Raw genomic sequence first — 27974 nt, forward strand, 5'->3', positions numbered from 1 at the left:
AATCGGATATTGAAGGACAAAATGCTTCTGACATTCTGTGTATGGTTATGGGGCTGCAGTGCAATAGCTTCTTCCCGCGCACTAATCCTCCGCCTTCCTCGCCGAAAGTCGCCTCCGGAGGGAACGACCCATTGAAGGAGCAACTGAAGCGCAGCCGTTGGCATGAGCAACCACAAGTATATATGATCACGCTTCTCTGGCAAAATGAGATGGCATCTTTCTATCATTCCTTTCCTGGACAGCATCAACAGACTCAGCACTGGCTTAGGGCTATTCGATGGTAACAGGCTTTGCTTCTTACCTTACTTGACTAGTATTATACGGTATACTGGGATTCACGATCGTGTTGGATATTGAAATCGAGGTGCTCTTTTGCAAAAGCAAGGTCACAAAATGCTGCCCCTAGGTAAATACGCATTTGCTATGATGACTCCAGTAGCTAATAGTGGCAGTTATATTCTTTAGTCTTGGGATCGGTGCGGTGATATTATATACTGTCGGGCGTTTTGTCGTCGACAGGAAGGGTCTCCGCCGCTTCCCATCTCCATCCATTGCAGCATTTACACTGATATGGCTTATGCATTATTCCTGGCTTGGTCGACGTTACAAGGCAGTCGATGCAGCACATCGAAAGTTAGGATCCGTCGTCCACATAGCCCCGTATAATATATCCTTTACGGACCACGTGGCGTACAAGGATATCTATGGCCATGGGTCACCAATCCTTAAGGATCATTTCTACGCACACATTGCGGCCGGCAATCCATCTATGTCACAGACACTGGATAGGGCTGAGCATACGCGGAAGAGAAAGAACATGGCTTACATATTCTCCGCCAAAGAGACCACGGCCATGGAACCCCGAATTGTTGGGATGATCAGAAAACTGTGCCGTGACCTTCAGGTGAAGTCAAACGGAGGAGTCATTGCAGAAACGGACAAGCACGCAGTCATTGAGGGTGTCTTCGATCTACGACCGTGGTTAAACATGTTTTCCTACGATGCCATCACTTCCATGTTCTGGTCTAACACGTATGGTTTCCTTGACAAGGGAAATGGCATGTGTCCCTCAATGGATGTTTCCGGGAAGGTCAAGTACGTACATGGAATGGATGCCTTCCATTCCGGCTCGGGCTTCAATGTCTGTTTAGCCCATCTCCCGCGGACTTGGTACAAGGCCTTGCAATCTCTGCTCCGATACACACACACGGCAAGCAAGCTGCACAGAATTTCTCAGGTATGGCTCGCTACCAAGTTGTAAAACGGTTGGAAAATCCACCTGACAAACCCGACCTGTTTTCCAACCTACCGGTTCAGCCCACGGAGAAGAGGTCTACACCCATGTCTCTGAACGAGCTTATCGCCGAATGCACTACCATGTTGGATGCCGGTAGCGATACAACGCAAACCTCGCTCACAAATTGCATGTATCAACTGGCATCCAACCCGGAAAAGCAGACGAGGCTCTATAACCTCCTTATTTCGGCTGTGAATCTAGACAACAGCTCACAGCCCATTGCACCATATTCAGAGGTTCAAAAGGTTCCCTACTTACGAGCCTGTCTGGATGAGAGCTTCCGCTGCAAACCTCCGGTTGCATTCGGGCTCCCTCGTCAAACCGTTGCGCTCAGGTGCCACGATCGCGAGCCATTTCGTGCCACCAGATACCACAGTCAGTAACCCCTTATACAACATTCATGTCAATGAAAATCTGTTTACGCACGCTTCACGCTTCATCCCCGAACGGTGGCTAGATGATAACGACGAGCACCGAAACGGGTGCACCACGAGTCAACAGGAACATCAGAACCTGAAAGAGTCTGTTCTTCCCTTCAGTTTGGGCGGCAGGGCGTGTATTGGACGCAATCTGGCCTACATGGAACTGAGCATTATGATCGCGGCTCTGGTGATGGGATTCGAGTGGGAACTCGCTGTTCCCGGGAGCGAGCTGCAGACAATTGAGAGACTCAACTGTAATCCAAAAAGAACTTCTGGTGAGGGCTCGTATGAGGGAAGGTGTGGATTTTATGGTATTAAGGTTTAAGATGTCTTCAAGTTTGTTAAAAACCCACTTACACGTCTATTGAAACGTGGAAGTCCTTCAGGAAGTGGATATGCAAAAGATTGACAACAGTACCTTCCTGCTTAGTTAGGCAGCTAGCAAACAAGAATTAACAACATAAATTTTATCTAGGTCTCATCTGTACTAGTAGCAGCGTTGCACAAGAGCAGCAATCCATACTAGTTCAAATGTGCATACTCCTAACCCTAGCAATGAATGGGCTCTGAGAGGCCTACAGGTCAATGTGTTCTTACTTTATGCAATTTAATATTTGCGCATTCTCGATATGATCTCGGTTGAGGAAAAATTAATCAAACAAGCCTGCATAAATGTCGCAAATTAGGATCACACTCTCTCCACACTTGTTCACCTAACTATACTCTGCGCTATGCTGTTTCTGTCTTCAACATCTACTTGCAGGAGGAAGGTAATGATCCGATTGATTGGAGGAGATTGATCGCGAGAAGAAGAGAGCATGAAGGTTATCAGATACACCATCATGCATTACCATTATTAGCTCCAATTTCCCCGCGGAGGGACGGAAAATGTCCTAAATTGACATCACTTACGCGCCACGCCTATGCAGTACTACTTTGTACTGCTGGCGGAGCTCAAACCAATGAAACCAGCTGCTGGGAATCGGAAGGGATACGTGCTATTTTTACCCCACACCCTGGCCTTGTTAAACTCGCGACAACTCACTAATTAGCCGCCCAGCGACTCTCCCTGACCAACCAGAGTGCGAGCAACAGCAGCTAACTTGGGTTAACTATTATGCATGCATGCTGGTCACCGGATAACTGACCGGCGCGACCGTGCGGAAGACGGAGGAAGAAGGGTTATTTTTATCGCTAATTAGCCAGCAAACAGCCTTGGCCAACGGGATTCGAGAATCCACGACCAACACATCTTAACGTATCCCCGCATTGATGTTGGTTTTGGCGTTGCTAGACGGGGCTGATAACAAGATCCCGAGCTATCACTGGCTGTCTATCATTAGAAAGAGGTTGATATGCGGCTACCATGGGGTTGGTGAGGGGTACACCGGTTCAGGGAATAGCTTGTGATGCGGGTTTATCGAAGAGAGTATTATTTCTACTCCAGAAGACGCCTCTTCAGGATGCTCTTTTCTTTCTCTCTCCAGGTTCCTTAACCTTCGACAATCTTGTCGATTGTTTATTATACCTCAGCAGACACAGTCATTAGACAGTCTGTTTATTTACCTACCCCAGCCTCCTTTGAGGGACCGCTGCCGCGCAGCATCGAGATTTGCTTGAACCTCGTCCTGCCTTTTCGACAGTTACTTCTCCTGTTTGTGTTCTATTCTTGCCATATATATTTTGCTATAACATCTACGAAATGGGCGTTCTACGACTCCCCCGTCCAACGGGCGTCTACATCCCCAGCTCCCCCACGACGCGCACCGTCACAACAGACATGATCTCGCCGCCCCTGTCGCCCAATTTCAATTTCGACGCAGACACCCTGACCCCATCCGTCCTCCCGGCCCTCGAGTACATCTCGACCAAGCTCCAGCAGCGCATGATGCACGTCACCCTGATGGCCGGTCGGGGCAAGCCGCTCCCCACAGGCCAGAGCTCCCAGGGCTCCGATCTGATCATCATCCCCATCACCCCTCTCGACCCGCAGTCGTGGCGGACCTTCTGCCGCATCGTCGAAAAGGGCATCCGCAAGTTCTCCCTGGGACAGGGCTGGACAGACGCGTTGTCCCGCAGTCAGTACGAGCGCACCGCCAACGAATACCTAGTCCAGCAATCGATCCTGCAGAACGATATCCTCTTCGGCCAGGAGGGCCTGACCGTCCTGAACATCGACCGCATCTACACCTTCAAGCGCCGGCTGTGCGTCCTGTCGCACGGCAACACCCGCATCCCCGAGGATGCGTACATCAGCTCGTGCGTGCACCTGCTAAGGCAGACCATCCTGGACTTCCAGGGCCGGCCGTTCAGCAAGGCCTTCTTCCACCGCGTCTACGAGCAGCTCGACGTCCGGGATGACCTCCTCGTCAAGGTCGCCAACGCTTACAAGGCCAAGTACGGACAGGACGGGATCGTCCTGCCCTATCAGCCCCAGTCACAGGCTCAGTTTCGGGGAAGGCAGGACACTATTGCTCGCAGGTCGCCCGTCCGAGGCGTCCGTGTTCGCAGACAGGCCACTCCACCTGGAAGGCAGGGGACGCCGCCTGGTGCCATGCGGGCAGGCACTGCGTTCAAGCGTGGACCGAAGACGCCGCTGTCTGCGTCGGATGTGACTCCGATCACGAGGAACGAGTGGAATATCCTCGTTGGGCCTCCTGAGTTCCGCCAGAATAAGGCGCAGGTGACGATGTGGACTCCGTCGCCGGTCGTTGTCGCTGGCTGAGGCAGTGCGTTGGTGCTACTTTATTACTCTTTGATGATTGATGATCTGCTTCATCAGTCCGAAACATAACCACCTCCGGGTTGGTCCAGGCACAAAGCTTGCCAGAAGAACCAAGCCGTTCCGTCTGGGATCCGATCTCAGATATTGCCTCCGGCCTCGTGCCGAACCCAACAGAGGCTTAGGGCCCTTTCAGAAACGGAAAAGTCCCGAGAAAGCCTCAGCACCCGTACCTATCTCTTCGTGCAATGAAGGTAGGCAGATCGTCTCTGTTTTACCTGTCATAATCTTATTCTGGAAAGTCTATGGAAGCTAACGTTGTGCAGGCACAGCATGCAGTGATTGATGCCACCTATGTTGCAGTTTGGACTGCAGCTGGAAGATCCATTCGGCTACAATAAAGTTGATGAATATATTACACGTCGCTTTATGACGACATGACGATTAAATGATTTATAGCTTGAAAGCCCCAGGTCGCATCAAAACCGTGCTCACAGATGTTCTCTGAGCAAAGCCTTGAGACATGGGGCCTTAAGGTCGGACTGAAAGAGAGTCTGCGATCTTGGGGACAGCAAGTCAACAATTGTGTCGAATGGGATCAGCGATGCATTCCAGATGTACGGAGCAGAAGAAAAAGCCTCCATGCATTGGATAGACATTCTATGTATATATGATTATGTAAACCATAGAGAACTAGTTACCCACAGGGGTATAACTATAGGAAAAATAAAACCGACAAATCATTATGCAATAAATATGACCTTAGCGTTCTGATAAGTTATCCAAAGCCCCTTAGTCACGCCAAGCCCGTGCTAACCAGTCGGTTGTTCGCGATAAGCAACCGCGGCGAGATAAGCATACGGCAGCGAGCGAACGGGCCGTCGGCCACGCCCACCACACACTTGGAAGCTGCCCAACAGGCCAAGTACCGACCTTGACGTGCTGCCGATCTGGATCAGCTCTGCCCAATTGTAGAGCTCCGTATCCATAGCGGCCATCGGAGCTCGCCATGGCCATGCGGGATCGGCGGGGCACGAGGGGCAGCCGCTCCTCCTCCACAGAAAAGTGGCCGGCGGAGAAGGGCTCTCTTTTTTTGCTGGTATATAATAATCAATCGTCCTGGAGAATAGATCTCATCTAATTGCTTCATGTCTGCTCGCTAAATGAGAGGCCAGGTCTGATTTTCAATCCTGGCTGAATTCTTTCCTTCTTCCCCTTGGCTTGTTTTCTCCTCCGCCCCAATTGACTATCTACCCCCGCATCATTCTCTTTTTCGTCATCGGTATCGTCACCCACTCGTTCCTCACCAGAAGCTGGAAGCTCGCAGACCAGAGCAGGCGGGATCATCTCCTGGGAACTCTACAGCTCCTGTCTCTCCTCTCCGGATGGGGAAGAAACTAGATCGAAGTACCTAGACAGGGATAACACCACAGAGACGAATTGATTTCCAAAAGAGGGAGGAAGACAGAAGGATCAGAAACATGGCGGCCCGCCGCCCCTCCTCCCCCTCCCATCCCGACGACCCAATTCCTTCATACTCCTACCCAGCAGCTCTCCGAGAGGAGAACCATGCCAACAACATCGACGATGATGACAGGGATGTCGAGCGGGGAAAGTCTCTCAAGACGTCGCTTCTCCGTCGCGCGGAGCGCTCCCATCGCCGCCTGCCGGTTCTCAGGAAGGTCCCCCTGCCCGCGATCGGGATTATTCTGTTGATTGCGGTGATTAATGTGGTTGTGTGGGTTGTTGCGGGGATCGTGTTGGTATGTCAGTAGTCTTTTGTCCCTCTCGTCCTGTCGTTGGGAGAATAAATTCCGAGTTCGCGTTCCGATCGTATGATATTGCTGTATATTTTGGTCTTTATTTGTTGCAACATCTCAGCCGATCTCAACGCTTGTCCCATGAGTCATCTACTAATACCGTGTGTAGCGCTTCTATCCGTAAGTGATCTCTCGAGACTGTTCCAGCCTTTCAACGACTCTTCGACTCCATATCATCGTGCATACTTCGAGGAACATGCGAGATGATGTCCAGGAAAAAGAGAGAATTCTTCATTGATGATGCATGAATCATGACCTCAGGCGTACACTGACCATTCTTTATAGCTCCCTAGTTTCAACCGCAGCATTATCCTATTCACTAGGCTTAAGGCATGCACTCGATGCGGATCATATATCTGTACGGCTTCGAAACTCGACAAATGCAACATCTATGCTGACAAGTTCGGTGGCAGGCCATTGACCTCATGACCCGACGGTTACTGGCTACGGGCCAGAAGCCCGTCACAGTGGGCACTTTCTTCTCCCTTGGCCATTCGACGTAAGAATCGAAGATTGGGATACTGTTTTATGTATGTGCAGTACTAACAACCACCAGCATTGTCATCATAACCTCCATCGTCGTGGCCGCCACCGCTGCAGCCGTGTCCTCGCGCTTCGACCGTTTCAGCACCGTGGGAGGCATCATCGGCAGCTCCGTCAGCTCTGCCTTTTTGATCCTGCTCGGGATTATGAATGGGTATATCCTCTACAAGTTGATCAAGCAGATGCAAAAGGTTTTGAGTCTGCAGGAGGGCGAAGAAGAAGAAGCGTGGAAGATCGAGGGTGGAGGATGTCTGTTTTCGGTGCTGAAGAAGATGTTTAAGCTTATCGATAGGTAAGGATCAATTGTGCATCCGAGGTCTATCTGGAAACGGATGGAAAGCTAAAACCTAAATAGACCGTGGAAGATGTATCCTCTCGGAGTTCTGTTTGGCTTGGGCTTTGACACATCCTCTGAGATTGCTCTTCTTGGAATATCCTCTATCCAGGCCGCTCGCGGGACCAGCTTCTGGGTGATTCTAATTTTCCCTGCGCTCTTCACTGGTGGGTCAACATCTCCTTTCGAAAATATACTTTTCCATCTATGCCTTCTATGCTAATGACGACCTCAGCTGGAATGTGTCTCCTCGACACCCTCGACGGCGCTCTCATGCTCTCCCTCTACATCCAACCCGCCGCAATCTTCCTCCCCGCCAAAACTGACAGCAGCACCAGCGAGTTGATCACCTCCAGCGACAACATCCTCACGCCCGAATCACGTCCTGGAGCTCAACCATCCCGCAACCCCCGCGACCCCCTCGCATTCCTGTACTACTCCATCGTCCTGACCACCCTAACCGTCATCGTTGCCATCGTTATCGGCGTCCTACAGCTGCTCACGCTGATACTCAACGCTGCGGAACCGAAGGGCAAGTTCTGGGACGGCGTCGAGACCGCGGGGGAGTACTACGACGTCATTGGTGGGTCAATCTGTGGGTGCTTTATTATCGTTGGGATTTTGAGTGTGTTCCTCTATAGGCCGTGGAGGAGGTGGGTTGATAAGAAGTATGGCCGTGACAGTGGTAGGGTCCTGGATGAGGAGGAGAGATATAGGGATGCGGATACAGATGATGATGTTTGCGGTGGTAATGAGAGGCTTACGACCAATGCTGAACAAGGAAGAGGAGGCAATGCAGTGCAGGGGAGTGAGGCTGGGGTTACTGGCAAAGATGTAGCGCAAGTCGCTGTCAAGCCGGCAAAAGATGATCAGGAAGAGAACCTGATTCTTGCAGGATGAATGTTAGAGAGCACCGAAGAGGAGGTCGTTGAAGATAGAGGCACAACATAATAAGCCTTTCTTGTCAATTTAAAATTAGATTTAATTAGAGCAAAACTATGAAGAAAGACAATTTAATGTTCTAAATTTCCACCAAAAAGCTTGGAAAGCGTCAGGGATTTTGTGCTCGACTGACAGCAGACCCCTTTCTTGTTTGAACATGCTAGGTACTCAACAGTGGTGGGAAAACAACTTATTTATTTTTTCTCCCTCTTTCTTCTACACCATGTCCCAATTAATATTTGCGTGTCTGTCTTGACTTTCCACTATGATTGTTTAGCTCCGAAAGGAGCAAAGTGGGGAGAGCGGGGTCAGATGACATGACGTCTTCGCGAAGCTCGCTCGCCATCAAGACCAAAAATCGCTGACGCGTCGCAGCGAATCCAGGGTATCTGCGCCAGGGCCTGGATTACACATATCTACATTTATTCAAAAGAAAAAGGCTGTCCTGATTTTGTGACATATTATAAATTGTATCATTTAAATCGCGTGCACAGCTTCTATCGAACACGATGCAAGTACCCATTCGCAACTACATCTTGGGTCCTGCTTTCCTCCATTACAATTCCAAGTCAGAAAATCTATAGCAGCTATTGAGCCATTGGAGTTACGGTTTTTTTCTTTCTTTTCGTCTTATATTGAAAACGAATTCATGAAATGATTGATTCATCGATCGATTGATCTGCATCCCTTTTTTTCATTTAGCGTCTTCACGCTTGTGTTTTTGCCCCCTCCCCCCACCCTTCATTTCATTCAATTTGATACCCCTCCCCTGCGGGACCTGATCAGCTAGTGCTTGCATATCCCATACATTTATATATATATATATATATATAAGCATCAGTTTATATCATATCCCATACCTCCATGACATCTTCCACATGTACAACCTTCACTTCTTCCTCCCGAGAAGCAACTCCCGACACCATTGAGTCGACGTCGACGAAGAGCAATGGCCCCGGCCTGGGCCCCAGTCCCAGTCCCAGTCCCAGTCCCAGTTTCACAAACTTCCCTCCCGTCTTCGTCCTCTCCACGCACCTTACTCTGGAGGAGCTGCACAGCGTGGAAGAGACCCTCACGGAGCACGGCGCACCTCTGACGTACGATGTCTCGGAGGCCCGACTCGTGCTGGGGAAAGTTGCGCAGAAGAAGCGCGCGGCGCTCGAGTTGAGGGCTCGTGGTCTGTGGACGGAGGAAGTACCTGCGACTGCGACTGCAACTACGACGACAAGTCCGGGTCCGGGTCCGCCTGTGAAGCGCAGGCGTCTTTCTGAGGAACGGCAGCAGCATCATGTTACTCCTGAGAAACGCGCTAGGGAGGATGTGGCGGATGCTGAGCTGAGTACGGAGTCTGAGAGCGAATTTGACGGGGAAAGGACCCGTCATGCTCCAAGGAAACATGTGAGGAACAAATCACCGGCTTCAGACGCGGGCTCCGTGGCGTCGACGACGACGGCAGATTCGTCTTCATTATCGAGAGAGCAAGAGCGTCTGATCAAGGTCGTCAAGTTGGAATGGCTGGACAGATCCTTGGAAGCGGGAGAATTGCTCCCTCTCGACCCCTACGTCGTGTACCATGCTCGGTCAGTTCCTCGTCCTGAAAATGTGTCTACCCCTTCTTCCACCCAGAGCCAGACGGCAAAACATATTCTGGAGCGCGCGAGAGAAGACGCAGCGTCGCAGCCTCCTCCCGGGTCTGCTGCCACTACCACGAGATTCGCCTCCCGTCGGACGAAAGAACCGCCAGACAGTGCTGCTGGGGGACATCAGCGCCAACCCCCAAAACTATATCGACAGACAACGTCCGAGCACGACGAGGCAATCCCACTCCCTCCGGCCCCAGACTGGGTCAAAAACAACGTCATGTACGCCTGCATGCGCTCCGCCCCGCTCCACCCACCCAACGAGCGCTTCATCGCGCAGCTCCAGAAGATCCGGCGCACGCGAGAACTCACGCTGGACGAAGTCGGAGTCCGCGCGTACAGCACCTCCATCGCCGCGATCGCGGCCTACCCCTACGAATTCCGCACCCCGATGGAGATCCTCCACCTCCCGGGGTGCGACATGAAGATCGCGAACCTCTTCGCGGAATTCAGGGACAGTCCTGACGGGACCCTCAGCGCCGCAGAGGCCCTCGACAAAGACCCCACCCTGAGAGTCCTCAACCAGTTCTACCACATCTGGGGCGTGGGCGCAAAGACCGCCCGGGACTTCTACTACCTCCGCGGCTGGCGCGACCTGGACGACGTGATCGAGCACGGCTGGAACAACCTCTCCCGGGTACAGCAGATAGGGCTGAAATACTACGACGAATTCCAGGAGGGCATCCCCCGTTCCGAGATCGAGCACATCGCGCGCACCATCAAACGACACGCGCAGCTCGTCCGTCCCGGGTCGGACTACGACGGTCGGGGCGTCGAATGCGTCGTCGTGGGCGGGTACCGTCGTGGAAAGGAGATCTGCGGCGACGTCGACCTCGTGTTAAGCCATCGCGACGAATCCGTGACCAAGAACCTGGTCGTCGATATCGTGAGCAGTCTCGAGGAGGAAGGCTGGGTGACGCACACGCTGGCGCTACATATGACCTCTTCCCATCGCGATCAGCAACCCGTCCCGTTTGGCGGTGACGACGAGGACAGACAGCACTGGGACGCCCTGGACAAGGCGCTCGTGGTGTGGCAGGATCCGCACTTCGAAGACCCTACTATCCCCCCAACAGAACACGAAGATGAAGAACTAACAGAGGAAGACCGACTCCGCCTCCGCCGCAAACGCAACCCGAACCCCCACCGCCGCGTCGACATCATCATCTCCCCCTGGCGCACGGTGGGGTGCGCCGTGCTCGGCTGGTCCGGGGACCTCACCTTCGAGCGGGACCTGCGGCGGTGGGCGAAGAAGGCGCACGGCTGGAAGTTCGACTCGAGCGGAGTGCACGAGCGCGGTCGGGGAGGGCAGTTGGTCGATCTGGAGCGGGGAGGGGAGACGTGGGAGGAGAGGGAAAGGTTGGTCATGGAGGGGCTGGGAGTTGGGTGGAGGCCGCCGGGGGAGAGGTGTTCGAGGTAGATTGTTGAGTTGATTGTATTCTACGAGAGGGGGATTGGATACATGTTGTACAATATGGGTTATGTTGTATGATATGGTGACGATATTGAACATAATATACAAACCACGAATACCTATCATGACAACACCTACTCCCCTAGATCATCTAGCATTCATTTATCGCACTGTAATATACACACCTACTCAACAAATAACTAAGCACTCCATAACTTCAAATCAATTGCACCGTAGAAAGCACAAACAGGTCAGTTCAGATAAGTAGGACGGATAGGTTAGATAGATAGGTAGGTAGGTAAACCAGCCACTTTAAAAGAATACACACACATAACACATATAAGGCGCACAAATACACACACACACACATACAACACGCTGAACTGGACAGAAATTCCATATTACAGATCTCCCTTGGAAGGCGCTGCGCTGCGCTGCGAGAGAGAGCAAGCAAGAGAAGAGAAGTGACACAAAACAGTTGGAAGAAGGAACAAGAACAATAGATACAAAATATATAGCGCACAAGTAACCTTTACAAAAAACAAAAAAAGGGGTTCGGAAAGAATACAAGCCCGACCAAGAAGAGAATATAACAAATCAAAACAATCAATCAAGTCAAGCCACGCTATAAAATCACACACAAACACACAAAAGCCATGTTATATCTTCTCATTTGGTCTCCTCCCCACCACACCTTCTCCTTCCTTCCTTCCTTTCCATAGGACCTTGAATTGTCCTCCCCATTTTAATACTCATAGGTATTTCTTTTTTCCTTTGTTTTATTTGTATTGTTTAACACGGATCCGTGATCTCAAACCATTTGGACCAAGTTCCAAGTTCACCAGCACACAACCACTGTATACCCAAGACAAATCATTAAAAAAAACCAAATTCATCACAGAAAAAAAGTTTAACTGTTTCACATCGTTTCCATAAGCGAGAGGTAAGAAAAAGAAAAAGAAGAAAAAAAACCGGTTGCTTGCTTTAAATTTAACTCCACGAGATAAATATAATGATAAAAAGCTCCAAGCGCCATTGCGGACTGGGAACAACCCGTAGCCTTTCCTTATTTTTTCAAGTCAAGACAAGTGCCAAAGAAGAGACGGAAGGAGAAAGAGAAAAAAGGAATTTTTTTTCATATGCCCGGTCTCATCGAGCTGGCCATCTCACCGTATCTTCCTCGACTCCTCGTGGTATCATAAGCATTAACAACCCTCATCTGCGAGCCACCTTCGTCGGCCTGACTGAAGGCATAACCACGCTGCTTGCGCATACGCTGCACCTGTCTGACCTTCCTGATCGCCTTCTGGAACTGCTCCATCCGTGGCCGGTAGTCCTGGATGTTGTACTTTTGGATCTCCTGGACGTGGTGATAGGCCTGAGGGTAGTACATCCGCTTAGCGTACTTCCAGGCGAAGTCACGCAGGAGACAGAGGGCCGGCAGAACGACTGCCATCAACCAGAAGACCGGAGATGTGAAGAGGTGAGGAATGACTCCGAAGTATTCTGTAGAGAAACCGATGGCTGGGGCAGCATATCCATAAGCGGGAATGAACGCCATCCAGATAATCATCGATCCTGGGATGGCGATGAACGTGTATTTGGTCCATATGTTTGTGACCAACGCTGCTTTGCCAAGGACTGTGGCGAGAACGGCAGTGTAAAGTGCCGTGCCCCATACCCAGTGGCCGGCTACCTTACCATCCTCCTGTGGACCGTCATAGAGCCAGATAAGCTGCGAAACAATGTAGGCAAGGAGGGAGTGGTAGAACCCGTTTGCAATCCAGGACCAAAAGCTGTGCATTTTGAAGAAAACGCCCTTCTGGCCGAGCTGGTAAAGTTGAGGATACCGATCTAACAACCGTGCGGAGATGAACTGGTCGAAAATACCCATGGCAAACGGAGGGAGCACAGTAAAGAAAACGTTGTAAAAGGAGAGGGTCCATGACTCATAGATGACCTGACCGGAGAAGGCGTTTTGGAAGGCATACTGAAGAAATAACGTCAGTAAGGGAGAGGAACAGGAGACGAATGCTTCATGGAAAAGCTACTTACCCAGAACTGTGTCATATAGAGAGCAATGTTCTTGTAGAAGGAATACAGGATGACCTTGCTGATCCGCTGGTAGCTCCAAGCTCCGTGGACAAGAAGCAGCTTTCGCAGGAAGCGGAACTGAGCAATTGACACATCGGCGGACCGGGCAGCCTGGAGACCTTCAACACCACTAATGCCAACGCCGACATGGGCTGCTTGGATCATCGAGACGTCGTTAGCACCGTCACCGATAGCAAGGAGCAGAGACTTGAGATGACGTTTGACAAGCTTGACGACAAGAGCCTTCTGAAGAGGCGAAACACGACTATATAAACCAGTCAGTACCGCTGAACCAATGACCATGCAGGACGAGACTTACCAGCAAACGACAGCCTTGCACATAATAGCCAAATCCAAAAACAGCTTCTCCATATCCTTCTCGAGGGCATAAGTCAAGGACTTTCCGTCAATGATGAGGGCAAGGGCCTCCGTTTCGCCAGTAGCAGCCTGACTCTGGATAGCTTGCAGTTTCTTCGACAGGTTCTCTCTCGTTGCAGGAGCGGATTCTTCATTGACAATCAACAGAGTCATGTCCTCCGATATGAGTTTGCATGACATTCCGATGTTAATAGCAGTCTCCTGTCGGTCGCCAGTCAAGACCCAAATTTTGATCCCAGCTGTCTGCAAGGTGTGGATGGTATCGGGGACACCATCTTGCAATCTATCCTCAATCGCAGTGGCTCCAAGAAGGTAGAAATCCTTCTCGATAAGCTCAGACGCTTTGTCCAGTTCCTCCGCACGGTTGCCACTGACCGTTGTAGCAGCCTTGTCATAGATCTGGTACCATTGCTGGAATTCCTCCTCAGGGATCTCTCGCATTGCCAGACAGAGAGTTCGAAGACCTTCTGAGGCATATTCCTCGAGGTGCTGCAGCGTAGCTTCGACGATCGGGTTGTCCGGATTGAGACGTTCCAGGATAACAGTATCCGCACCTTTGCAATAGATTCTGATCTTACCATCGGGGCATCTGAAGATCGTTGACATTCTTTTTCTAGTGGAATTGAATTCGCAAACTGCCAGCAGCTCATACTCATACTCTTGTCCCTCCACGCTGATGATCACAGACCTGGGCCTCCGATTTGTAAATCGATAGCCCAGTTGGACGGCACCTTCAACCAATGCACCTTCGTCAGGGGATGCGGCTTGATACTTGATCTTGTCTGGCTTGTCATTTGTTCTCTCCGGAATGACAGTATGGCAGGTTGCAAGAAGCGTAAGAAAATGATGAATCGCATCCCGAGTGCGATGAGACTTCAAGTTCTCCCGGAGCTTATTGAAGTCATGAATACCAGTCTCAACTCCATCTTCGACCGTGGCCCTTCGATCTTCCGGAACTTCGTCTGCGTACTGAATACCACCGATAGTGCACTGCTTGAACTCCATCATATTACAGGTTAAGGTGCCGGTTTTGTCGGAGAAAATGTACTCAATCTGTCCCAGCTCCTCAACCAGAGAAGATGTTCTGCAAGTGGCAGGGGTGTCCGTTTTGTCATAGTAGATGTCGAGGTCTGAATTGATGAGGAAAGCCTGGAAGTACTTGACGATCTCTATCGTCACGAAAAGGGAGATTGGGACCAGGTTCGAATACAGGACCCAGTAGGTAAAGATATCAGAAAAGAACTGCTTCGCTGCATTGTAGGGGCCATAACCGAGGTAAACAAGTTCTTTGGAAGATGTCTGGCGGACGATCAAGTCTCCGACGGAGCTAATGACACTGAGCGCCACGAGAATACAGACAAGCATCAGGATCTGCATGTTGACCATACGCTCAACCGCAGTTCGCTTGATGGGCGTCGCAGTAGCGTTCCTCATCAGTTTGGTCTCGTGACCGGTGAAAACGACTACGCCATGAACCCACGGGGTATTACGGAGGGTGGCGCCTCGAAGAAGTAGCTGATCGGGGGCCAAAGGGAGCTCTTTCTCACCACCTCCAGCGTGCATCGTCAATGTCGCTTCGTAGGTGTACAGACTGCTGTTTGGTTGCTCCGACCTGAGGCGCCCGCTCAGCCTACCAAGATCACTGGGATTGACAAGGTGCGCCGTTTCCGGGATGGCCTGCTTGACCTTGAGGTTGGTCTCACCGTCGAGATTGGCAGTCTCGATATAGCACAGACCCTCGGGTTCTGAACTCGCAAGTAAAACCAAGTCTGCCGGGAACGGTTCTTCCGATTCAACTCGGACAATATCCCCAACGGCAACATCTATCCATCTCGTCTCCTGGAAGGTCGATCCCTTCAAAACCCTGGTCTTGGACATATTCAGCCCCTTGTCTTGGCTCTTCCGCTTATAGTCCTCCACCAACTCTTTGATTGCTGAAACCAGAAGCACAACTATCAAGGGACCAATAGTGGTATAGCGGTTTGTCGGGGAGATATTAGGAATCTGCTGAAGGACGGCGGTGAACAAGAAAAAAAGGTTGGCATATTTCGAGAACTGTTCAAAAAGGAACTTCGGTATAAAGGTGAAGATGTTGTATTTGGCTGTCGATACATGGTTATCCACGTACTTGTTAGCTGCGTTCGCTGGCGGATTGTTGAGCAAGATAATCCGGGGACCGAGAGTTGACGGGTCCACCTTCCTCCGCCCAAAGCCAAACTTAAAGTCCTTCTTTTTGTCCTTTGGCTGAGGCGCACCGTCGCTTTCTTCATTATCTAGTCTTGCACTTCTAGCTCCCGCTTCTGTCAGTGGCAGGTCCATCTCCGAGTATTGCGGTGCCATCCCCAGCATGTTCTTGGCCCGTCCCATGATCCCACCACCCAGAGTCAGAATACTATTCCTTTCCTTTGCTTTCCTCACATGATCAGCCGAAGGAATGTGCTCGTCCTCCATGTCCATGTTGTAGTAGCCCCGCATCGAGCGGTCATCGTCAAAGTCGTCGGAATAGCGTTGGTAGTTGTTCAGACCGGAGGTCTGGGAGTAGGTTCTGGTTGCGGGCGCTCCCATGTATGGATCATTGACCTGCTGGGGAGCAGCATGCACTGCGCCAGCGTGAGCTGCTGGCCCCGGCGGTCGTCTTGCTCCGACAAAGTCATCGTAGGAAACGGACTGTCTCAGGTTGGGTTGCTCGGAATCATCAATGTTGTAGCGCTGCAGCAGGTGGTCGTCATTCACCGGTGGCCGCCGGCCGGTACTGTACATGGGCGTCGTCTCCTCCATCTGCAGCAAATCGTCATCGCGGCCAGCGGATGGATGACTTCCTGGAGGCCTACCGCTGGCCATGATGTTTCGGGCGGGCAAACACCCTGACTTGCTTGGAGTTGCAGTCGAGGGGGTGCCCTTGAGGCATTGAAATAGAAACGGGGGGCGCGTAAAAGAACGACTCCAAGGGCGAGCGAAACGAAAGAAGGCGCGTCAGTGGCTGAGGAATAATACTTGCCAGTCGGACTCCAGAGAAGGAGTTCGGCTTGCTGGCAGGACGGGGCAGCGTTGACGCCGGCGACGAGTTGGTGCTGCAAACCAATACTACACGGGGCCGCTAGGCACGAGACACCGCCCGAGGCGCCACTCTTTGACTGTCACAGCCTCTGTCGCAGAACCTCCAACGTCCGCCGCGTAACGGCCACGTAATTTTATTCTGGAAAGGAGCGACATCCTGAAGCGCCTGCTCGAAGGCTGCTCCACCCGGTGCAGAGTTTCCACGAACTGCGATGCACGCGAACGGCCACTCAGAACGGTCGAGACCAGTAGGCACTGCTGCGGCTACGGTGAGAGGCTGCACATTCGGCGGAAGAGATCTCCAATATCTACATAATACTTCGATCTTAGAAAGTAGGACACAGTTTGTGCGTTATATATTCTTACGCCCCTGCAGGTACACATAAAGTGGCCTAGAAACCGGGCAGACAGGCAAGGACTGGTGCTTAGATCAGCAACCAACCAATGCAGTTTCCAAGTCGTCACTTCATTGATCTTTACGGGCAATACTATCCCAATTCCCAGTAAATCTATATCACATTTTCTCTACGTAGCGCACCCGGTATCATGCACGTGGAGCGTTGATGCAAGATGTCAAGCTGTCACCTGTCATTTTCCGCACTGGACTCGACCCCAAGACCGCTCTTAGCCCGCTTGGCCAGGTCAGCCTCCAGGGCCTTGTCAATGATGCTGTTGATCTCCCGGACTTTCTCCAGAGCGACAGTCGTCCTCTGCACAAGTTCCACGGCACTGACGGGGTGCCCTGAGACCTTAGAAAAATGGCAGATCGTTCCCGCGTTGTTCAGCGCCACCACGATGTCACCCTCAGCGGCCTGCTCTTCCTTCCTATTCGCATCTAGGACGACCGTCTTCCCCTCATTGAAGGTATGAAAGGTAATAGAAATCGGCTTGTGGGTGATGTTGAGCGGAACAGGGACGCGCTCGTCGAGACCGTACACAGTAACCTGCCCTTCCTTGACCACGGCGTCTGGGCGCCGGAAGTGCTGAAGACCCGCCATGATACCGATACAGGAGGAGTCGATCAGATTTCCATCGTAGTCGAGAACGTGGACGTCCGCACGAATGCTCCAGCAGCTGACTCCCCGCACGATGCAGAGCGATTCAGTATCAAGCGCATTCGAGTGACGGATGACCCTGTCGAGGATGCGAGTCACGTAAGGTTCGAGGTCGACCTGGCTGCAATTGAGTCTGTCAGTTCGTGTTTAGCAATGGCAGGATCACGCCCAATCTGACATACCGTCCATTTTCCCAAGCGGGGGAGCCCATCGCAGTCAGCTCGAGGGCGATAGTGAAGATTCCGTCGCAGGGACGATCATCGCGGGGCTTGGCCGTCTCAGCAGAAATGCGGACGACGACACTGGAATCATAGCAATAAGCAATGGCTCATTCTGCGGCGACTTCTCATAGGGACTCAACTCACTGGGTCTGACCGAGCTGGACCTTCACATGTCCATACTCGTCCCCGAAAGAAATGCTCAAGGGACGGAGCTCGTCGATTGCACGTCCGTCCAGGCGCACATTTTGTTGCAGAGCCTCGAGGATGAAGTCGCGCTCTGCAGTCGAGAGCGGTGCTTCTTTCGACATCCTTCGAGAGCGCTCGCGCGGAGGGGAAGCTCGTGCTGCTGGCCCCGGCGGGCGCAACAACCGATACTCATCTGGAGACTGAATCTTTGGCGAAGACGTCATTCTATTGGTTCGGAGAAAGGTTGTCGCGGTAGGTGAGGAACAGAGTTCTTCCGATCGGAGAAACTTGCTTCTAAGGGTGGCGGAGTGACAGGGAGAAGGGTTGCTCTGCGCCAATCACTTCAAGGCGGTGAAGGCGCGTCTGCTACCACAGCTTGGGCCGGGCGAACAGGGAAAGTGATAGCAAACTCGCAAGCAGACACAGCACAGCACTAAGGACACCCTTTCCTTCAGGCAGTGCTGCAAGATGACAACTGGTATGATTCTCCAACCCATTTCTAATTTCCAGAACTCTGTTCTAACGTCAAACAGCTCACAGACCTACATTTGACCCGGTATGTCGCAATCCTTACGAGGCGTCTGCTGGACCAAGTGACTTACTTGTCGATAGGCTCGGGGCAAGGAGCCTCTACGGGGGCCCGCCTATCACCAGAGACTCCTTCCGGCGCATATGCACCTGAAGGTCCGGTATGTATAGCGAATTCTACTTCCTGTGGGAGTGTATCTGACTCGCTTGCCAGGCAACCCGGCCAAGGTAGCGAAGCTGAGACTAAAGCCCGTGACCTCCGTGCCGAGCTATTGCAGGCGGAGGCTGCGCATTTTGCAAAGAAGAAAGGAGTGAAAGAAGAGGAGTCTGTTGCGATCAAACCTCCGCCTCCTAAACGCCTGATCGAAGGGGGTCCGGGTGGCGGTGAACCGGATGATGAGGATCCAGAGACTAAACGACGGCGAATATTAGAAGAAACACGAGATATAGATGCCGATTCGGTGGCTTCGGATAGCGACAGCAGTGAGGAGGATAGGTAAGCTTTGGCATCTTTCCGTATGTGCGAGCTGGGCTGACAGCGTCTTAGCGACGATGAAGAGGATGAGGCCGCCGAGCTCATGCGGGAACTGGAGAAGATCAAGAGGGAAAGGATGGAACAGAGAGAGAAAGAGGTGCGCTCGAAGCCTTGACCTCCCCGTGCGAGCGCCTACTGATGCCGTCTACAGGAACGCGAGCGGGCTGCAAAGGAACAGGAGCAGCGAGAGTACGAGATCGCCAGGGGCAATCCTCTGCTGAATCCTCAAGATTTTAACATCAAACGACGATGGGATGACGATGTCGTCTTCAAGAATCAAGCTCGTGGAACGGAAGAGAAGAAGGGCAAGGAGTTTGTCAACGTAAGGTTACCCCTGACTTCGGCCATGTGGTATCGGAGACTGACGGATAACAGGACTTGCTGCGGTCAGACTTCCACAAACGATTTATGGTATGGCATGCAAATCCATACATCTGTTGTCCTCTAGCTAACGCCGATGTCTAGTCAAAATATGTCAGGTGATACCGTGCGCTGCATCACCTGCAAAGCCTCCCCCGCGAGGCTGAGGAGAGGGACGAGCTCCTCACCAAGCACGCTGTTCAATTACGCAATTACCGAGCTTCGGAGCTTTCTTCCCTATTCTCTATGGGGTGCTCCATAGGCTGTCTCATTTTATGACACAGAATACCCACGCAGAATTGTGGCGGCAGCTTGAAGGTGGCTTGTTGGGATGGGAGCACTATTGGGTCCTTCAGCTTTCGGAGTTCCGACCGCCACCAACACGGGCGCTTCGTGCAAGAAATAATAATATTACTATCCAAAGTCAATAACACACTAGAGCAAGGAAGAACCAATACTCTGGTTGTGGCTGTGGGTTCGGTGGCTGTTTGCATCTCAGACTGTGGGGAGTGGGCCGGTCGATTGGCCAGAATCGGCCCCCGTGAAGCCGCAAAGCCAGCTGATTGTAAACTATCGCGGGCGAGACCACTCTCAAGCCAACTTTATCGTGATAGCTTCAATTGATGCAACCTGCTGCGCCACTATCTCGCTACCACTGCTGAAGCTTGTCTGGTGATCTTCGATCGTGCCGCTATCAACTCCGTGGGTCGTGGGCGGTTCAGCCTCTTGCGTGATGCCCCCGTCTCACGAGCTGCTTGCACCCACTTGATTGAGTCCGGCATGACGGCAGACACCGGACAGCCTTCAGCCCCTGTTTTCCCGCGTATTTAAAGCCATGGCGTGTTCCTGCTGTTCTGAGTTTCTCATAGCATTTTCGTTCACAATCCAGTTTTACTTATCCATTCCAATTGATTCCTGATTGAGCAATTTTTCAATATACACAATGTCCTACAACCGTGACAATGACGACTACGTATGCTCAGTTATCCATTGTTAACGAGAGAGAAAATGCTGACTTCTGCCCAGAGCTCCGGTGTCTCCGGTGGCTATGGCGAGAGCGACAGCTACGGTGTACGGTATAAGTGGTTCCTATCACATGTTGCCCATGCTGATCTCTCTTCACTTAGTCGTCCCGCCAAAACAACGACAACTATGAGGTAGACAATCCTTTCCAGAGTTCAATGATATACCCAGTCGCAGACGGCTAACATCATTACCAGTCCTCTGGCTTTGGCGGAGACTCCTACCGGGTATGTTTGTATAACGTTTTATCACATACTCCAAGTAACTGACGCATATATGGATTAAGTCAGAAAAATCTATAGGTGATAGCTACGGAGTACGTCCCACGCAGGCGTCCATTATCCTTCCTTCCATCCACAGGGGAACAACAAACTAACCCTACGTACCTGTGTAGTCCTCCGACCGCACCGGAGGTTCTGATTCCTACAGCTCCTACGGCGACTCTGGTGTGAGAGATTCGTATGGCTCCAGTGGCCGGGACAATTCCGACTCCTACGGTTCGTTCGGAGACTCCTATGGATCGAACAAGCGCGACGACGACAACACCTACGGCTCGTCCCGCCGTGACGATGATGATTCCTACGGCTCTTCTAGCCGCTCCAAGGACAACGACGACTCCTATGGATCCAGCAGACGCGACAATGACAACGATGACTCCTACGGGTCTTCTAGCGACTGCTACAGATCCAACAAGCGTGATAACGACGACGCTTATGGATCTAGCAGCCGCGATAATAACGACTCGTACGGATCGAGAAACCGTTCTAGCAACGATGATACCTACGGCTCTTCCGGAGACTCGTACGGATCCAGCAGACGTGACCGTGACAATGACAATGACAATGACAACTCGTACGGCTCCTCTGGAGATTCGTACGGATCGAACAAGCGCGACAACGATGATTCGTACGGTTCCTCTAACAATGATTCTTACAGATCTAGCTCGCGTGACAACAACGACGACTCTTACGGCTCTTCTCGCCGCAATGATGATGATGACTCGTACGGTTCCTCTCGTCGTACTGACGACGACTCGTATGGCGACCGGTCTTCCCGTGACGGATATGGAAATGACTACTAGGCTCCCTAAGCGCAGGGGTAGCGAGTTGTTGTCTACTACTTAGCCTGTAGTTAGGCTGACATATTATTGATTTGACCTGACTGTTAGATAAGCCCTAGTAGCTTAGTGTTTAAAGGAATAATTTAGTACATACCTAGATGAATCCACTGTTGTTGTAGAAGAAAATTAAGGATATTCTCAACTAATACAGACCTACTGTACAGAGTTAGTAGCTGCATGGAGGAAACTCTCGGCCATCCGATCTCGGCTGCGCGCGGGACGGAGATAATGCCTTCGCGATCGGGCTCGGATTTCGCCCGAATCTCAAATCACGGAGCTCCGTCTTCCCTCACCGCCTTTCGTTCCGCCTGTCCTGGACCGTCATATTTATCCCTCGCCAAAATATCTCCTTGAGATCGCATAGAATAAACGCTTCGAGAATAATGGATACCCAGCCCACGGCCAGATCTCTGCACAGTGAGTAGTCCTCCGCCTTTCTCTCTCAGGAGAGGTGCGGGAATGGAGTTACTGACGAAACAAACAAACAAAAACAGACCGCATCAATGCCAACATCTCGCAGCTGCTGCAGCGGTTCGAGAATATCATGGCGACGGCGACGGTATGATCTCTCCCTCTATTTTGAAACTGTGATTTATTCGGGATTCTCTTTTTTTTTCCTTGCGAGATTTAAGAATAGGACTTCAAAGTTACATACCTAACATACAACACAACTCTCCAGGTCGAAAACACCAGCCACACCTCTACCTCCGTCGAGACGTACCAGCTCGACGTCGAGTCTACTGCCTTGGTTAGTTACCTACATTCCCATCCCATCCTCGTACCCACCCTTAGAACCCGACAAAGCTTCTTTCTTCGTCGCAGCTCTCCCCATCTCGTTTATCATCAACAACCGACCTCTGACGCCCTATCTTGTCTGTTCTTAGATCCGCGCCGCAGAAGATATCCTCTCCCTAACCCGCACGATGAAAGAAACATGGCTCTTCGGCAAGCTCAACACGCTAGGCGAAGACGAACGAGACGTGAAGAGGAGGGAGGAGCTGGAGAGAGATGCGCTTGCTGTGAAGCAGGCGGTGGAGGAGGGCGGGTTGCTTAAGGTTACCACTGCTGCTGCTACGAAATGATTCTACTTCGAAGACTCCGGGCGTGAAGCTGGAGCATGTTGGGATTGAGTTTTATTGTGTTTTCTGGGAGTGAAGAGGCGTTTTGGGTATTTTGTGGCGTCTCGATAAATATTCTATGTAGGGGGGTAATTCTGGACGCGGGGTACGAGTGTCATACATGGATACTACCAACCTACCTCCTTAACTACTGCTACTCAGACTCAGATAGAGATACCCAATAGACAAAATCGCACAGTGGGTCGGATTTTATTACTCAAGTATTTTCAATGTTAATCGGAATTCAAAAATACGGTATGGGGGGGAACGCACTTTCGCGCTCCTGCACTGATAGACCCCCGATATCCGATATCCAGATAAACTTCTCCAGCACCCGCAAGGTTTCTTCTTCTCTCCGCATACCTCATACCCACTCCCTCGACAACAACCTTACAACAAGGCATTGACCTGCCTTACCTACATAAATACATACCTCTGAACAATGACCGTCCCCTCCTCTTCCTCTTCACACCATCCCACGACCACCGAACCCACATCGGCAACAAGCGCAACAGCAACATCGACAATGCCACCACCCTCAACGACGGCAACCACTCACCCCCTCACCCTCATCGTCGCCACGACCCCCATCCGCACCATCTGTCCCTCCTCCGGCCAACCCATCAAAACCCGCCTCGGAATCGGCCACTCCGGCACCCTCCCCTGGCCACGGATCAAATCCGACATGAGCTTCTTCGCGCGCGTCACGACGCGTGCCCCACGCCCAGGATCCACGAACTCGATCGTCATGGGCCGAAAAACGTACGACTCGCTCCCGCGACACCTGCGACCGCTGGGGAAGCGGATCAACGTGGTCGTGAGTCGGGACGCGACGGGGATCGTGCGGAGCGGGGTCATGACGGAGTTGGAGGCGCAGAGGGAGAAGAAGCGGTTGAAGGTGGCAGCTGAGACGAGGGGGGACAAGGTTCAGGAGGAGGCCAAGGCAGAGGAAGAAGAGCCGATCGCAGACGCCATCGTCTCCAGCAGCCTAGAAGCCGCGCTGGGTACCCTCCATCGGGACTTCGATGAGCGCGGGAAGCTGGGAAAGGTGTTTGTGATTGGAGGGGCGGAGATATATGCTGCTGCGTTGCGGCTGTCTCCCGACCATCATCATTTTCCGTACAGTCAGAGATTGAGGATCGTTATGACGAAAGTTAGACGGAAGGGTGCTGCTACAGCAGAAGGAAATGGAGAGGAGCCAGGGTTCGAGTGCGACACGTTCTTCCCTATCGACGCGGAGGATCTCACTCCGGAGAAGGGGTGGAGGGAGGTCTCGTCGGAGGAAGTTTCGGAGTGGGTTGGGGAGAAGGTCTCTCCCGAGTGGAAGGAGGATGGGGAGGTGGCTATCCAGATTGTTGGGTATGAGAGGATGTCTTAGACACCGTCTCGTTTTTGCTGAGAAGGATGGTTCCATCCTCGAAGGAGCAAAAGGGGATGTCTCATCCAGGCCTGCGTGGTCCTCGAGCTCCTTACGTTGAGCAATCGTGGGACTCACGTGGATTGAGTTCAAGGTATTATTCGCCATGAACTCTCTGGCCGGGTTCAGGATGTGCCATGCGGAATGCTGAGAGTTCTTCAGACAGTAATCCGCCAAGGCTGTCTACAGCCTGTATGCTTGACTGTGCTGAGACTGTCTTCGATGAATATCCAAGGCATAATTCTGATATGATATGATCCAGTAGAAGCGCTGAAGTGACACACAACTGAATTGACAACATCAGATTGATGAGACGATCACATCACGCCTTTGCTATGCACATGCTATTGCAATGCCAACCAATTGATATGGATGAAAGCAAGAACCTTCGTAACAATCAGTCTTCAATACCCATCCCTCCAAGCTGAATGGGTATATCAGTTTGATGCATTCCATCCTGAGTTCATGCTATATTCTCTGCAGTACACTGTAAACCAAAAAGAAGCTGGCCTTAAGACACATGGCTAAATACACATGATAAAATGGCATGCCGAAAAGAATATGTCTGAGAAATGTAGAGTACTTTGACCCAATGCAGATGCTGAGAACAATGGCCGCCGGAATCGAACGCCAGGTGCCAAAAGAGCCATACGGGGTAACTTACCGTACAATATAAAGTCAAAAAGATACAATGTTCATGTCCAATTCTCAAATCACATACACCTTTCAGGCTGTAGAAGAAACAAACTTCAGTGGTGTTCGTTATCCTTCATAAACTTGACGAAGGACTTCTTGTGCACAAGCCCTGCATACTGTCCGTCGCGGAGCACGCAAACATATCGCAAGCCCAGCTTGACAAAGCACTGGTAGACGAGGTTTATGGGTGAATGAATATCGAGAGCAATAGGAGCCTAGTCATATGTGTTAGAATTGCTCCACAGTAATGTAATGGCCGTGAAGTAGGACAAAGGAAGCATCATACCGGATCAATATAAGGAGTGAAATCCGTGGGGGCAGATTCAGTGTCGTCATCACTGTCGAATCCGGTCCAGGAAGTATCCATAGACATGATGCACTGCGCATCCTCCTCATCTTTCAGTTTGTCGAGGGCAAACTCCAGATCTGGGGCGGGTATCAACCCAACCAGGATGTTGTTGCGCACTATCGGTAAACCACTGTCAAGCTCACCAGCCAGTAACAGGCGGTCGAGCTTTTCACGCAGTTCTCTAGCAGGCACTACTGATGAGCTAGAAATGTCGATAAAGCGGTGCCTTCGCACCGGTGGGACTATGTCGCCTAATTCTGCGTCACTTAGTGGTTGCGCCTTGTTATCGAGGAATGGATACGAGTTCATATCCGTCAATAGATCCTAGCCATGATTAGCACCCTTAGGTCCCAATGTATCAAGGTTCTGCGCTTACATAGATGCTGCGCGGCTCAATTGCATCCGCTGTCCATTTGGCACATAAGACAGCCAACGAGAAGGGAAGCACATGGTTCAGGCTTCCCGTGAGTTCGAACAGGATGACGGCCAGGGTCACTGACAACCGCGTCACACCGCACATGGTTGCTCCTGCTGCAACCATGGCATAAACCCCAGGTGTCACACAAGATTCCATTCCAGAAGATGCCGAGCATTCTCCGAAAAGGAAGAGATTGGGATGGTTGACAACAACGTATTGAGCGAGATGTCCCACTATCCGGCCCATAAGACCACCAACGACCATTGACGGAACATAGATACCGGCCGGAAGCTTGATGCCGAAAGTAACCGTTGTCAATATGCTCTTTATAATAAAGGCAACCAAGAGATAGCGCACAATTTCTAGAATCTCGTCTTTGCTGCCTGGACACAGACCAGTCTTCGGATCGTCAACCGTATCACATGGGCTGGCGAGTTCGAAAAGAAGCTCAGACACAGATAGTTTGGTGTACCGATTCCAAAAGCTGACGAGACCGGTCACCAAAGCAACAAGAACAACCTCAAGCATCGGCCAGCGCTTGATAATCGGTATTCGTCTGAAAGAACGCGCCCACAGGCTTGAGGCCTTGATGAAGAGAGCGCCGGCGGCACCGCCGAGAACTCCGAGAAGGATGAAAAGAATTATCTCGAACATTTCCCAATCCGATAGATACCTCACTTCAAATAGAACAATCTTACCAGTTCCATATGGGTTGAGAAATTTCAAGGAGAGTGCTGCAGCCTGTGTACCATCATTAGTGATAAGTACAGGAAGGATTTGGGCAGAATAGATCGATTCACGACTTACAATGCAGCAGAAGAATGTTCTAAACAGTGTCTTCGGCGGGAAGTAATAACTGGCATGGTGAGCTCACGGCCATCCGCTAAAATGATACAAGGATAGATAGTTACCTGACTTCTTCCAGACTAAACAGGACACCGCCAATAGGGGCTCCAAAGGCTACAGCAACACCGCTGGCAGCACTTGCACTCAAAACCTCGCGTCTCTTACCATCATTAAGATGATATTTCGAAAACAGTCGACAACAAATATTTCCGACGCAGGCAGCAATATGGACGTAAGGGCCCTCTTTCCCTATGCTAAGACCAGATGCGACACTCAAAATGAGGGCAAGTGTCTTAACAACCAAAGTCTTCAGACCTAAGTACCCATGCAAAACGAAGCCGCTCAGTATGACTTTCACTTCCGCAACTCCACTTCCGGCTGCAGAGTAGTAGACCATTGCTGGACGACTTCGTAAGGCTGCTATGGCAGAGTCCGTCCCGGTCGGGCTAGCACTGGACTTCGGATCATCGTTCCCACGCGATTCAGCGCCAAGGTTCTCATCCAGAGTCGACAATGATACGGTAGAAGGGACAACGGTTTTGGTGAGAAGTGTCAAAGAACACGAAACCGAAGCGAGGAAAACTGCCCAAAAGATGAACATCGCGAAGTCTACCCATTTATTATCCACTCCAGATGGGGTTAAGATTTTCGACCACGACCGCCATGCAGGGCATTCCTCCTCCCCAAAGCAGCACTTCTTCCTACCGAGGAACCATGACGTGGTGCAGAAGCCTTCCTTCAGATCAAAGATCGAGTGCTCTGTGACATCCACAAAGTAGGCAATCAGAGCAGTGATGCACCCGATGACCGCAACCAGAATCCATCCTTGAGAACCATCGAACAAGGCCAGTAATCGCCCGCGTATATCTTTTCTGCTTTTCAATTCTCTAAGGCGCATTCCATCGGCAATGCTGTCATGGACCCAGTCCGTGGACGTAAACTGGTCGTACCACACTCGTTCGTCCATAAAGGATGAGCCTGTCATTTCATCCTTTACAGGATGAGAGGAGCTATCCCGCCTCCTCATCTCCGGACTGCCGCTGCGGCTGAAGCGTACGGCTTGGGAATTCGCACGGCTGTGGTTCCTAAATGGACGATGGCTACCAGCAAAAGTGTTGTGTCTGAAAAAGGTATCCGGACGAGAGGTCCCTGAAACGCCGGAATATGATCGCTGAGTATGGCTCCGGACCTTACCCAGGCCAGTTCCTAGAAGAGTGGTGGTCTCATCCATCTCTTGACTCTCGGGATCGCGCTCTGAGAATCGGCTTTGACTTCTTCGGTAGGCAGAAGGAGAGGGAGGGGCCGTTATAGGTGCGGTCTGCTCGGGATGATGGCTGTCTCCTCCATCCCCTTCTCGAGGAGCGGGAAGATTAAAGGAAGCAACAGAACGAGGCATCTTCGAGTGCTTCCACTACCCAATCTGATCTGTGTATCCGGGT

At 51.4% G+C, this 27974-nt stretch overlaps 11 protein-coding genes across 11 annotated transcripts; 8 read left to right on the forward strand and 3 right to left on the reverse strand.

The window, feature by feature from the left end:
- Positions 1-817: 817 nt before the first annotated feature.
- VTN00DRAFT_2647 (uncharacterized protein) lies at positions 818-2044 on the forward strand (the record flags this gene model as incomplete). Its single annotated transcript, XM_069428882.1, has 3 exons — positions 818-1095; positions 1152-1390; positions 1506-2044. The coding sequence occupies 3 exons, from the start codon at positions 818-820 to the stop codon at positions 2042-2044; spliced, it is 1056 nt and encodes a 351-aa protein (XP_069283693.1).
- Positions 2045-3421: 1377 nt separating this feature from the next.
- Positions 3422-4444, forward strand: VTN00DRAFT_2648 (uncharacterized protein; the record flags this gene model as incomplete). The annotated part of the gene is made up of 1 exon (XM_069428883.1): positions 3422-4444. The coding sequence occupies one exon, from the start codon at positions 3422-3424 to the stop codon at positions 4442-4444; it is 1023 nt and encodes a 340-aa protein (XP_069283694.1).
- Positions 4445-5922: 1478 nt separating this feature from the next.
- VTN00DRAFT_2649 (uncharacterized protein) lies at positions 5923-8038 on the forward strand (the record flags this gene model as incomplete). The annotated part of the gene is made up of 5 exons (XM_069428884.1): positions 5923-6204; positions 6675-6760; positions 6818-7096; positions 7160-7305; positions 7374-8038. The coding sequence occupies 5 exons, from the start codon at positions 5923-5925 to the stop codon at positions 8036-8038; spliced, it is 1458 nt and encodes a 485-aa protein (XP_069283695.1).
- Positions 8039-8944: 906 nt separating this feature from the next.
- On the forward strand, positions 8945-11140 carry VTN00DRAFT_2650 (uncharacterized protein; the record flags this gene model as incomplete). Its single annotated transcript, XM_069428886.1, has 1 exon — positions 8945-11140. One exon carries the CDS (start codon positions 8945-8947, stop codon positions 11138-11140), a length of 2196 nt encoding a protein of 731 aa, XP_069283696.1.
- Positions 11141-12269: 1129 nt separating this feature from the next.
- On the reverse strand, positions 12270-16447 carry VTN00DRAFT_2651 (uncharacterized protein; the record flags this gene model as incomplete). The annotated part of the gene is made up of 3 exons (XM_069428887.1): positions 12270-13124; positions 13190-13493; positions 13548-16447. The coding sequence occupies 3 exons, from the start codon at positions 16445-16447 to the stop codon at positions 12270-12272; spliced, it is 4059 nt and encodes a 1352-aa protein (XP_069283697.1).
- A 797-nt stretch (positions 16448-17244) lies between these two features.
- VTN00DRAFT_2652 (uncharacterized protein) lies at positions 17245-18349 on the reverse strand (the record flags this gene model as incomplete). Its single annotated transcript, XM_069428888.1, has 3 exons — positions 17245-17839; positions 17901-18020; positions 18084-18349. The coding sequence occupies 3 exons, from the start codon at positions 18347-18349 to the stop codon at positions 17245-17247; spliced, it is 981 nt and encodes a 326-aa protein (XP_069283698.1).
- A 244-nt stretch (positions 18350-18593) lies between these two features.
- On the forward strand, positions 18594-19671 carry VTN00DRAFT_2653 (uncharacterized protein; the record flags this gene model as incomplete). The annotated part of the gene is made up of 8 exons (XM_069428889.1): positions 18594-18603; positions 18659-18681; positions 18738-18814; positions 18868-19149; positions 19201-19285; positions 19340-19510; positions 19564-19599; positions 19654-19671. The coding sequence occupies 8 exons, from the start codon at positions 18594-18596 to the stop codon at positions 19669-19671; spliced, it is 702 nt and encodes a 233-aa protein (XP_069283699.1).
- An 820-nt stretch (positions 19672-20491) lies between these two features.
- On the forward strand, positions 20492-21652 carry VTN00DRAFT_2654 (uncharacterized protein; the record flags this gene model as incomplete). Its single annotated transcript, XM_069428890.1, has 6 exons — positions 20492-20521; positions 20575-20619; positions 20676-20705; positions 20769-20798; positions 20858-20887; positions 20966-21652. The coding sequence occupies 6 exons, from the start codon at positions 20492-20494 to the stop codon at positions 21650-21652; spliced, it is 852 nt and encodes a 283-aa protein (XP_069283700.1).
- A 422-nt stretch (positions 21653-22074) lies between these two features.
- On the forward strand, positions 22075-22773 carry VTN00DRAFT_2655 (uncharacterized protein; the record flags this gene model as incomplete). Its single annotated transcript, XM_069428891.1, has 4 exons — positions 22075-22108; positions 22186-22250; positions 22371-22439; positions 22576-22773. 4 exons carry the CDS (start codon positions 22075-22077, stop codon positions 22771-22773), a joined length of 366 nt encoding a protein of 121 aa, XP_069283701.1.
- A 478-nt stretch (positions 22774-23251) lies between these two features.
- On the forward strand, positions 23252-24187 carry VTN00DRAFT_2656 (uncharacterized protein; the record flags this gene model as incomplete). The annotated part of the gene is made up of 1 exon (XM_069428892.1): positions 23252-24187. One exon carries the CDS (start codon positions 23252-23254, stop codon positions 24185-24187), a length of 936 nt encoding a protein of 311 aa, XP_069283702.1.
- A 788-nt stretch (positions 24188-24975) lies between these two features.
- VTN00DRAFT_2657 (uncharacterized protein) lies at positions 24976-27931 on the reverse strand (the record flags this gene model as incomplete). The annotated part of the gene is made up of 5 exons (XM_069428893.1): positions 24976-25137; positions 25209-25595; positions 25648-26430; positions 26497-26545; positions 26601-27931. The coding sequence occupies 5 exons, from the start codon at positions 27929-27931 to the stop codon at positions 24976-24978; spliced, it is 2712 nt and encodes a 903-aa protein (XP_069283703.1).
- Positions 27932-27974: the final 43 nt, after the last annotated feature.

This window comes from Thermoascus crustaceus (assembly GCF_041956765.1).
Source record: "Thermoascus crustaceus strain CBS 181.67 unplaced genomic scaffold VTN00scaffold_10, whole genome shotgun sequence".
Lineage (NCBI taxonomy): Eukaryota > Fungi > Ascomycota > Eurotiomycetes > Eurotiales > Thermoascaceae > Thermoascus > Thermoascus crustaceus.